The sequence below is a fragment of the Piliocolobus tephrosceles genome, chromosome 10 (genome assembly GCF_002776525.5).
Source record: "Piliocolobus tephrosceles isolate RC106 chromosome 10, ASM277652v3, whole genome shotgun sequence".
Lineage (NCBI taxonomy): Eukaryota > Metazoa > Chordata > Mammalia > Primates > Cercopithecidae > Piliocolobus > Piliocolobus tephrosceles.
The window spans coordinates 130,219,719-130,231,370 of NC_045443.1; the positions used below are offsets into that span (position 1 = coordinate 130,219,719).

The 11,652-nt window shown below is 47.2% G+C and overlaps 1 protein-coding gene across 1 annotated transcript in view; it reads right to left on the minus strand.

Annotated features, from left to right (window-relative positions):
* The window catches only part of POLE (DNA polymerase epsilon, catalytic subunit), a 66,657-nt gene that overhangs the window by 21,079 nt on the left and 33,926 nt on the right, over nt 1–11,652 (minus strand). Inside the window, exons 30-32 of the mRNA XM_023196783.3 lie at nt 3,963–4,175; nt 3,593–3,802; nt 3,215–3,358 (exon numbers count right to left, since the gene is read on the minus strand). Of these exons, the coding sequence (XP_023052551.1) occupies nt 3,215–3,358; nt 3,593–3,802; nt 3,963–4,175 (567 nt within the window). The remainder of the gene's footprint in view (nt 1–3,214; nt 3,359–3,592; nt 3,803–3,962; nt 4,176–11,652) is intronic.

The following is an 11,652-nucleotide window of genomic DNA, read 5'->3' on the forward strand; positions in this document are numbered from 1 at the left end:
CTAGCTTCCTGTTGGCGGGGGCTGGGGGAGTCCTGGAGAGGGGAGCTGGAGAGGTACCCTAGCTCCCTGTTGGGGGGCTGGGGGAGTCCCAGAGAGGGGAGCTGGGGAGGGGTACCCTAGCTCCCTGTTGGGGGGCTGGGGGAGTCCTGGAGAGGGGAGCTGGAGAGAGGTACCCTAGCTCCCTGCTGGGGGGACTGGGGGAGTCCTGGAGAGGACTTGGTTTCTCAACATAACCTCTCAGTGAGGCTCAGGCTCTTTAGAGGAACAGCTAATCTCATGTCCAGAAGTTCAAGGTGAATCTGGCCTCTTTTAGTGGCCAGAAAGCAAGGAAGTGTTCAAAGACCAACAGGGCATGTCAAAAGGACTCAAGTGCCAGCTTGAAGGGATCCGGCCAGCCCAATTTGGGATAAGTTGAGTCTCAAAAAGATACTGACCACCGAAGAGTCTACTGTCTGGCTCCATTAATATGAAGCTCAGGAAAGTCACACACAGTTACAGAAATGCAGAAATCAGGCTAGCAGGTTGCACGGGGGACAAAGCACCCTTCGGGGTGATGGAAACGTTCTGCACCTGGGTGGCGGTGTGGGTGACACAGATATAGTCATGTGTCCAAAAACCCAATCAACTGCATATTTAAAAATCTGCACTTAACTATATGTAAATTATAGTAAGTCCTCACTTAACAACATCAATGGATACTTGGAAACTGCGATGTTAAGTGACGTATAGCAGGTCCTCAAATAACATCATTTTGTTCAACGCAGTTTCTTCCTTTAAAAAAAAAAAATTCTGGGGCCAGGCACTGTGGCTCACGCTTGTAATCCTAGGACAGGCTGGCAGATCACCTGAGGTCGGGAGTTCGAGACCAGCCTAATTAACACAGAGAAACCCCGTCTCTACTAAAAAATACAAAATTAGCTGAGTGTGGTGGTGCATGCCTGTAATCCCAGATACTCGCAAGGCTGAGGCAAGAGAATTTCCTGAACCTGGGAGGCGGAGGTTGCGGTGAGCTGAGATCGCGCCATTGCATTCCAGCCTGGGAAACAAGAGAGAAACTCCATCTCAAAACAAACAAACAAATACATAAAAATAAATAAATTTTTTTAAAAACTCTGTAGAGAAGGGGTTTTGCCATGTTGCCCAGGCTGGTCTCGAATGCCTGAGCTCAAGCAATCCACCAGCCTCAGCCTCCCAAATTGCTGGGATTACAGGCATGCACCGCTGTGCCTGGCTAACAGTTTCATTACAATGTTTCCAGGAAGAAAAAAAATCTGTTTCATGATACATCATTTTACTTAAAGTCATTTCACTTAAAATTGCAGTTTCTAAGGACCTATCAACGGCCTGCCGTGCACCTTAACATACCTAAGGCGTATGTGTTGGGTGGGATTTGGCTACAACTGATCTTAAAACATTAAACACTGAGGCAGGAGGATCGCTTGGGCCCAAGAGTACAAGGCTACAGGGAGGCAAGATCACCCCACTGCACTCCAGCCTGGGTGATGGAGTGAGACCGTCTCAAAAACTAAAACAACAAAAGTCAAACAAAAATCCACAAATCCATAGTAACATTTTAAAAAGAGAGGGTAAGTAAAAGGAATAAACCCATTTGCCATGTCCTACCTTGAAAATTAAAAATAATTTAAAGGGAAAAAGCATTTCTCTTGCTTAAAAAAAAAAAAAAACCCTCAGCATATCATACCTCTCGTATCTTGCTTTTTAAGGAATAAACTAGAGTTCACTTCCACCTGATCTACACAAAGCTCTTCATTATAAAGGAAACAGCTAATATACATGAGGGACAGAATCAGAAGATATTATCCTGGAGCCCCATGGACCCCATGAGACATGGATGCTGACACCATCCAGTCAAGCGTCGAGGACAGGATATTTACACAGTGCCAGAGCCTCCCTCCAGAGATGAGCTGACAGTCATAAAGAAAAGCAACCCAAAAGTAAGGGCACTTCTACACAGCCAGAGCTCCACAGCACCACAGCACCACGTATCTAAAGGCAGCCACAGCGCCACAGCGCCACGCATCTAAAGGAAGGTGTGGAAAGCCCACACTCCCACTTGTTCTCTGTGGTCTCGATGCCTCTGCGTCCGCTTTCCTTTTCTTATCCACCCACCTTGGTCTCCCAAAGTGCTGAGATTACGGGTGTGAACCACCACACCTGGCTCTGCGTCTGTCTACTTTCTAGATGCACATTCTACTGAATCGCCTGGCTGGAATCGAGTTTCACCTTCTCCGGAAAACCTCCTTGTGTAGGTACAAATACGCACACCTCATCTCCCCAGCTACATGTCACTTCTTACGTGAGTCATAGCATCCAGTCAAGAAATGCGCTGAGCTGACAGATCAACAACGGGGGGTTTGGGCCGAGACGCCACCTAAGAGCCTTGGCGCACTCGTGGCCATATGAAAACCCTCAGACTTTCTGCAGGTGGGAGGAGCCCAGCACAAAGACCCACCTGCTGCAGGGTTCCATTGATACCAAATGCCCAAACAGGCAAACCCAGAGGTAGGAAGTGGATCAGTGGCTACTGGCGGCTGGGGGAGGATGGTGACAGGTAAGGGATGCAAGGCTTCTTTTTGGAGTGATGAAAATATCCGAATGGGGGGCGAGGGGAGGGGGAGTATCAGGACAAACCGCTAATGCATGTGGGGCCTAATGCCTAGGTGACGGGGCGATGGGTGCAGCAAACAACCATGGCACATGCTTACTTATGTGACAAACCTGCACGTTCTGCACATGGATCCCAGAAATCAAAGTAAAATTAGAAAAAAAAAAAAAGAAAATGTCAACATTGACTGGCAATAGTCATGCCACTAAAAGCCAATGAACTGTGCACTTTGAATGGGTGAGTTGGATGGCGTGTAACTTTACATCCCAATAAAGCTGTTAACAACCAAACATCCGATGGAGACAGAGTTCACAACCTCTAACAAATGCCACTTGGTTTGTCCCTGTGACATGGACCTCGCAGGCAGACAAGCTCATCGTGACAAGGACACCAGCAGCTCCATCCCCAGCACTCGCTCTGCCCTAGGCTCTGCGCCGTGTTCACACACATCGTTTTGAGGAATTCCTACAACATCCCCATAAGGGACTGAGGAGACGGAGGCTCAAGGCCACGCTAGATCACGGGAAAGCCACCTCAGAGGCTGCCCAGGCAGATGACTGCAGAGGCCAGCACCAGCTGCCTCCCTACCTTGCGATACGAAGCGCCCTCCTCCGCTTTAGCAACTCGCTGGTTCACGTAGAACACACGGGGGATGCTCAGCCTGATGCAGTGCAAGTCACTGCCAATGAGCGCCCACAGCCTGAACAGGCCGGCCTGGCTGGTCTTGCTGATCTGAAAGGCCACACGGACATACAGCACGTCACAGGACACACTGGAACCCACACACAGGGCCACCTCCCAGGTAGCTTCCAGCTCCCAGCATAGGGCCTTACGCCTCCCTACGATGGGCAGGAAACTCCAGGCCCACTCTAACCGTCCCATCCCAGACCTCAGGGCCCAGCCGGACACCCCATCCCTGGGCCATCAGCAGAGCCCACTGCCCTCCCCTTGGATCAAGGTCTACACCTGCACAATCTGCCACGGAAGGTCCAGGATGCTGCGGGCAGTTCTTCGCAAGAAGCTCCCCAGCCCCGCGGCAGGACCATCCCGGATGGCCCCAGGCCTCAGCACACCCTCTGCGGACTCCAGACGCTGCCTCTTCCTGCGGGCGAGGCGCTGCCGAGCCTGCAGCTGCCACTTCTTCTTGTGGAACCGGAGCCAGACAAGCCACTCCTCCTGGGATGGATGGTGAGCACAGCCCATGTGCAAGTGGTGAGACGGGAATGCCCGCCACGACTTTCTCACAAGCAGCCTCCCTAGGGGTCAGGACGCATCTCGGGCTCCCTGGGCTTTGCAGCAGACCCCTCAGAGATAGTGTCACAACCGTGTGCCTTACCTGGGTGGTTCCTAGGGCAGGAGGCTGTCCCAAGATCTCCTGCCAAGGCACAGTCGGCGTGAGGTCCTGGGACTCCTCCTGGCTCTCCCAAAGAACTCGCTTCCTCTTCACAGCGACAGGGGCTGCTGGGTGAGGCGGCTTCACGAGCCCGAAGTCCTCCATGTCGGGAGCACTTGGCCTCGGACTGTCTTCTGAGGCCTCGGCCATCGTGACCTGCAAAAACCCAGTGAAGCCTTAAATCTCAGGATCTCCGGCTGGGCAGGGTGGCTCACGCCTGGAATCCCAGCCCTTTGGGAGGCCAAGTCAGAAGAATTGCTTGGGGCCAGGAGTTTGGGACCAGTCTGGGTAACAGCAAGACCCTGTCTCTACAAAATATATTACAAATTAGCCAGGCGTGGTACTGTGCCTGTAGTCCCAGCTACTTGGTAGGCTGAGGCAGGAGGATCAACTGAACCCAGGAGTTGGAGGCTGTGGCGAGCCGTGATCACACCACTGAACTCCAGCCTGGGCAAGAGTGAAACCTTGCCTCATAAAAACAAGCAAACAAGAATCTCAGGATCTCATCCCCACAAACTCCACTTCTCGAAATCTAACATAAGCGTATCACCTGAAATGGGATGTTTGTTTACACAAGTTTATTGAACTTTTAATAGTGATGGCCGAGGGTGGTGGCTCACGCCTGTCATCCCAACACTTAGAGAGGCTGAGGTGGGCGGATCACTTGAGCCAGGAGTTTGAGACTAGCCTGGCCAACATGGTGAAACCCCGTCTCTACAAAAAACAGAAAAATTAGCTGGGTGTGGTTGTGTGCACCTGTGGTCCCAGCTACTTGGGAAGCAGAGGTGGAAGGATCACTTGAGCCCAGGAGGTGGGGGTTGCAGTAAGCCAAGGTTGCGCCACTGCATTCCAGTCTGGGCGACAGGGTGAGACCCTCTTTAACAAAACAAAACAAAACGAAACAAAACAAAAACAAAAACAAAGTGAGGCCAGGAGCGGTGGCTCACTACTGTAATCCCAGCACTTTGGGAGGTTGAGGTGGGCGGATCACGAGGTCAGGAGATCTAGACCATCCTGGCCAACATGGTGAAACCCCATCTCTATTAAAAATACAAAAAATTAGCCAGGCGTGGTTGCGGGCACCTGTAGTACCAGCTGCTGGGGAGGCTGAGGCAGGAGAATGGCGGGAACTCGGGAGGCGGAGCTTGCAGTGAGCCGAGATTGCATCACTGCACTCTAGCCTGGGCAACAGAGCAAGACTCCGTCTCAAAAAAAAAAAAGTGAAAAGATCAAACTGAAAAATAAAATGTCACTCAAGACTACCAATAAGCAAATCTTTGCATGTTGCCATGTTTGCTCCAGTATGCTCTTTTTATAAGAAAGAAAATGTTGCAAATAATGGGTACAGCCCTCTTCTCTCTGCCCCCACACACCTTTAAATTTTTACCACATGTCCACAGACACATGCCACAGCTGTAAGTCTTAACTTAAATAGTAACATGTGGGACACATCTGACTGCAACTTGTTTCCTTTTTTTTTTTTGTTGAGACAGTCTCGCTCTGTCACCCAGGCTGGAGTGCAGTGGCGCAACCTCAGCTCACTCCTAGCTCCGCCTCCCGAGTTCATGCCATTCTCCTGCCTCAGCCTCCCGAGTAACTGGGACTACAGGTGCCTGCCACCAAGCCCGGATACTTTTTGTTGTATTATTAGTAAAAATGGGGTTTCACCGTGCTGGCCAGGCTGGTCTTGAACTCCTGACCTCAAGTGATCCACCCACCTCGGCCTCCCAAAGTGCTGGGATTACAGGCATGAGCCACACGCCTGGTCCTGCAACTTGTTTCTTTACTCAGCCATGTGTTTTTGAGACTGACACCGGGTGAAACACGTACATACGATTCGTTCATTGTAACTGATATGAAATGTTCTATCATACAAACACATCAGCCTGCCTACCCATGACTTTGCAAATGAAGAATGACAAGTGCCTACTTTTTCAAAACTACAAACTGCGACTCAGCGACCATCTCTGTATGTGTTGCCTGGTCCCGGAGAACAGCCACCTCCACCTCTAGCACCAGGGATTTTCTACTTCCTACAATCTTGATACTTGATGCCACCACACTTACTTGCCTGCAGTATGACCTGCTATCTACATACATCATGCTGCATTTACCTAATCAATAGTAAGGCTAAACATCTTTGTGGCCCTGTGCAGGCAACTCCCAAAATGGCCCAATGACTCCCACTTCCTGGTGTTCACACCCTGTGTGACTCCTTCCCTGAGTGGGGGTGGGACCCGGTGACTGCCCCGATGAACAGATTCCAACAAAAGTCATGGAACGCCACTCCTGAGAGCACCTATAAAACACTGTGGCTTCTGGCTGGCTGGCACTCTCTCAAAAGCCAGCGCCATGCTGTGAGCTGTCCTGTGAAGAGCCGCATGGAGCAGGGGACTAAGGATGATGTCCAGACAAAGGCCAAGGAGGAACCAAGTCCTGCCATACCCATGGGAGGGAGCTCGGAATTGGGTCCTTCTCCAGTGGAGCCCTCGGATACACAGGTGCATTTAAGTTGCTAAGTTTTGGGGTCATTTTTTAGGCAGCAATAGATGGCTAACACACGTTTATGAGCGATTTCTAACTTTTGTACATTCTAAACATCTTCAAAATGTGACTCAGGCCTTTGTTTCATGGTGACTTCTGTGCTACATAAGTTTGTGTGTGTTGACTTCCTATCAGGAAAGTTTTCAAACATATACAAAAGCACAGTAACGAGCTCCCATGCTCTTATCACCAGTGTCAACAATTATCGACATTCTGCCTTTCTTGTCACAGACTACAGAAGATTTAACTTTTAATTAATTGATCATTCTTTCCCTTTGTGATGTTTTTCACATGTGCCTTAAAAAAGCCCTTCCCACCCCAGCATCATAAAGACAGTCTCCTGAGCTGTTTACCAAAGATTTTAGTTTTCTTTTTTCTTTTTGTAAGACACAGGGGTCTCGCTCTGTCACCCAGGCTGGAGTGCAGTGGTGTCATCTTGGCTCACCGCAGCCTCAACCTCCCAGGCTCAAGTGATCCTCCCACCTCAGCCTTCCAAGCAGCTGGGACTACAGGCACGCACAACCATTCCTAATGTTGTTGTGTAGATTTTTTTTTGTAGAGATGAGGCCTCCCTGTGTTGCCCAGGCTGGTCTGGATCTTCTGGGCTCAACTGACCCTTCTTCCTTGGACTCCCAAAGCACTGCAATGACAGGCATGAGCCACTGCACTCAGCCTTAGTTTTACACTCAGTGTGACACAGCAACTTACTTCTTCAAATATGGAAAACCATTTTTACCAGCATCACTCACTGCGGTCCACTCTCTCCTTAACAATCTGTAACGGTTCCTCTGTGACCTACCAACTTCCAACTTCCAGGGCAGTCTGTTTCTAGACTCCCAATCGGCTCTACTGCTCTCCTCTCATCGTTAAGACACCATGACAGAGTGTCTCGTTACATAGTAAGATTAACATGCCCTCCTTATTCTTCAAAATTCTTTGGTTATTCTTATCCTTACTCTTTATATGAATTTTAAAATTCATCTGTCAAGTTCTATCCAAAAAGCTTTTTGCGATTTTTTTATTGGAATTACACTGAATTTTACGAATTAATATGGGGCAAACTGCCATATTTTAATACCGAGTCCTTGCATCTGTAAAGATGGCACCTCTTTTTGTTACTTAGGGAAATTTTTATATGTTCAATAAAGTTGTCTATAGGCCAGGCATGGTGGCTCACACCTGTAATCCCAGTGCTTTGGGAGGCCCAGGCAGGAGGATCACCAGAGCCCAAGAGTTTGATATCAGTCTGGGCAACAGTGAGATCCGCCCGCCTCGGCCTCCCAAAGTGCTGGGATTACAGGCGTGAGCCACCACGCCCGGTCAAAAGCTATAGATTTTTTATCTCATCTTGGTATCTAATTGTTGCTGAAATACATATTAGTTAACACAAAATCTAGGTTTCCTTACATTTTCTGTTAAATTACATCGTCTGTAAATAATAAGCTGATGTCTCCCTTTTCGATCCTTCAAATTCAACTCTTTTTCTGGTTTAATTATGCTGGCTAGGATCTCCAAACTGTTTTGAACAGAAGCAGTGGTTAAAAGGCATCCCTTTGTTACTCCTTACTTCAATGCTTCCAATGTTTTGTGGTTAAGTGTGAGGTCTGCTGTTAGGTTTCGAGAACACTTTATCAGGTTAAGAAATATCTCATCTATTCTGATTTTGATTGTTCAAAGCTTTATCATGAACAGATGTTAAAGTTTTACCACATGTTGTTTCTGCATCTACTGGAGATGATCCTATGAGTTTTCTCCTTTAACGATGAATTAGTGGATTGCTCTCAAGAAAAACTCACTTGGCAGATTCTAAAATTAAACAGTGCTTGCTATTCTCGGCATAAGTCCTAGTTGGTCACATCATTATTGTTCATGTATGTTAATATTTTTCATCTGTTGTTCACAGCCCGTACCTTTCCTTTCCTGTTTTCAATTATGTTACCAAAGTAACAAGGATTGCCAAGGTTACCACATGAGCTAAGGGTTTTTTTTCCCTTTTTCTCTTAAAAATCATCTGGGTTTGGTGTTTCTTTTACACTTTTTTTTTTGTCTTTTTTTTTTCCATCTTTTTTTTTTTTTTTCCTTTTTGTGGAGAATGGGGTCTCACTATATTGCGCAGGTAGGTCTCGAACTCCTGGGCTCAAGCTATCCTCCCGCCTCTGCCTCTCTGAGAGCTGGGATTACAGGCATGAGCCACCATGCCCGGCCTATTTCTTTTTAAGTGTCAACTTCTGTAACGGTTAAAGTTCTATTCAGGTTTTCATTACTTCTTAGGTCAGTGCATAACTTGAGGATACTGTCCATTCCATCTATGTTTTCCAACAGTTTAGCAGAAAATGGGAATCATTCCATTTTTTAAGGCTTTACTATAATGATGTCTATTTTCATTAAAATAAAAATAACAAACTCCATCCTGAAAAAGATGTAACCAGCCAGTACAACACGACAAAACTTGGTCTCTCCAAAATATACAAAAATTAGCTGGGTGTGGTGGTGTGCGCTCATAGTCCCAGCTATGCAGGAGGCTGAGGCCGGTGGATCAATTGAGCCCGGGAGGTCAAGGCTGCAGTGAGCCATGATTGTGTCACTGTACTACAGCCTGGGTGACACAATGAGACCCTGTCTCAAAAGAAAAGAAAAAGACGTGACTATTTCCTAAGTCTTTTCAAAGAACAACATTTTAATTGTATTGCTTGTTTCACTCATTCTGGCTCAATTTTGCAACCTCTTTCTTTTCTTTCTTTTTTTTTTTGAGACGGAGTCTCACTCTGTCACCCAGGCTGGAGAGCAGTGGCACAATCTCGGCTCACTGCAAGTTCCACCTCCTGGGTTCATGCCATTCTTCTGCCTCAGCCTCCCCAGTAGCTGGGACTACAGGGACCCGCCACCACGGGCTAATTTTTTGTAATTTTAGTAGAGCCGGGGTTTCACCGTGTTAACCAGGATAGTCTCGATCTCCTGACCTTGAGATCCGTCCACCTCAGCTTCCCAGAGTGCTGGGATTACAGGCGTGAGCCACCGCGCCCAGCCTCTTTTCTTTCTTGAGTTGGGGTCTCCCTGTGTTGCCCAGGCTGGAGTGAAGTGCCTGTTCATAGGTGCCATCATAGCCCACTACAGCCTCAAATTCCTGGGCTCAAGCAATCCTCCTGCCTCTCAGCCTTCCGAATAGCTAGGACTCCAGGTGTGTACCACCATGCCTGGTTACCTTTATAACTCTTTATAACTTCTTTCTGTCTACTTCCTCTGATGGATCTGTTGTACTCTAACTTCTTCAGTTGGAAACTTAATTTTCTATTTGTTTTTCTTTACTAATATATGCATTTAGATATATAAATGCGTATACAAGTCCTGTTTAACTGCATGCTACAAATTTTGATAGTGTTTGTATTTACATTTAGTTCCAAGTATTATCTAAGTTCTATGACTTTTTCGATCCACAAGTTATTTATGTGGATTTTTTTTCTTCAATTTCCAAACATGGTCTGTATTTAAGTTATCTAGAACTGGTTGCAGCTTACTCTGTGGTATATATATGGTCATTAATTTATGTATTCTTGAAAAGGATAGGTATTCTCTAATTTTAGTGCAAGACTACATTTGTTCACTAAATGTATTACAGCTAGTGACTAAATCTAGTTAGTCGATTGTGTCATTCCAAACATATTTTTGCTGATTTTTGGTCTGCGCCAACTATCAGTTGAGGGAGGGATGTCAACAACTCCCAAACTGATTGGAGGTAAATTCTTCTTATAATTAGGTAAATGTTTACATTATTTAATGTGAGGCTACATTGTTACAATTAGTATATATTTCCAGAGAATTGTGACTTTCAGTATTATTTAACAACCGCCCTTATGTTTCCTAATACTTTTGGCTTAGAGAGTATTTTGTCTGGTATTAATACAGCTGCATCAGCTTTCTTTTGGTTAACATTTACCTGGTATACATATTTTTTAGTCCTTTTGCTTTTTCTATGTCCTATCTTCAATTTAACTCTTGGCTGGGTGCAGTGACTTATGCCTGTAATTCCAGCACTTTGGGAGGCCGAGGCAGGTGCATTCACCTGAGGTCAGGAGTTTGAGACCAGCCTGGCCAACATGTTGAAACCCCATCTCTACTAAAAATTTAAAAAAATTAAAAAACTTTAAAATTAGCTAGGCATAATGGTGTCCTCCTATAATCCCAGCTACACTGGAGGCCGAGGCAGGAGAACTGTTTAAACCCGGGAGGTGGAAGCTGCAGTGAGCCAAGATTGCACCACTGCACTCCTGCCTGGGAGACAGGGCAAGACTCCGTCTCGGGGAGGGGGGTAAAGAATATATATATATAACTCTTACAAATGAAACAGTTAAATTTTAAAATCCAATCCATCTCAGAACCTTTTTCTTTCCTTTTTTTTTTTTTTTTTTTTTGAGACGGAGTCTCGCTCTGTGGCCCAGGCTGGAGTGCAGTGGCCGGATCTCAGCTCACTGCAAGCTCCGCCTCCCGGGTTTACGCCATTCTCCTGCCTCAGCCTCCCGAGTAGCTGGGACTACAGGCGCCAGCCACCTCGCCCGGCTAGCTTTTTGTATTTTTCAGTAGAGACACGGGGTTTCATCGTGTTAGCCAGGATGGTTTCAAACTCCTGACCTCGTGATCCGCCCGTCTCGGCCTCCCAAAGTGCTGGGATTACAGTCTTGAGCCACCGCGCCCGGCCTAATCTATCTAATGAATAAAAAGAACCAAGTGGAGACACATTATCCTGAAATTGCAGAACCCTGATGATACAGATGATCTTTTTTTTTGTTTGTTTTGTTTTGTTTTTTTTTTGAGACGGAGTCTTGCTCTGTCGCCCGGGCTGGAGTGCAGTGGCCGGATCTCAGCTCACTGCAAGCTCCGCCTCCCGGGTTTATGCCATTCTCCTGCCTCAGCCTCCCAAGTAGCTGGGACTACAGGCGCCCGCCACCTCGCCCGGCTAGTTTTTTGTATTTTTAGTAGAGACGGGGTTTCACCGTGTTAGCCAGGATGGTCTCGATCTCCTGACCTCGTGATCCGCCCGTCTCGGCCTCCCAAAGTGCTGGGATTACAGGCTTGAGCCACCGCGCCCAGCCTC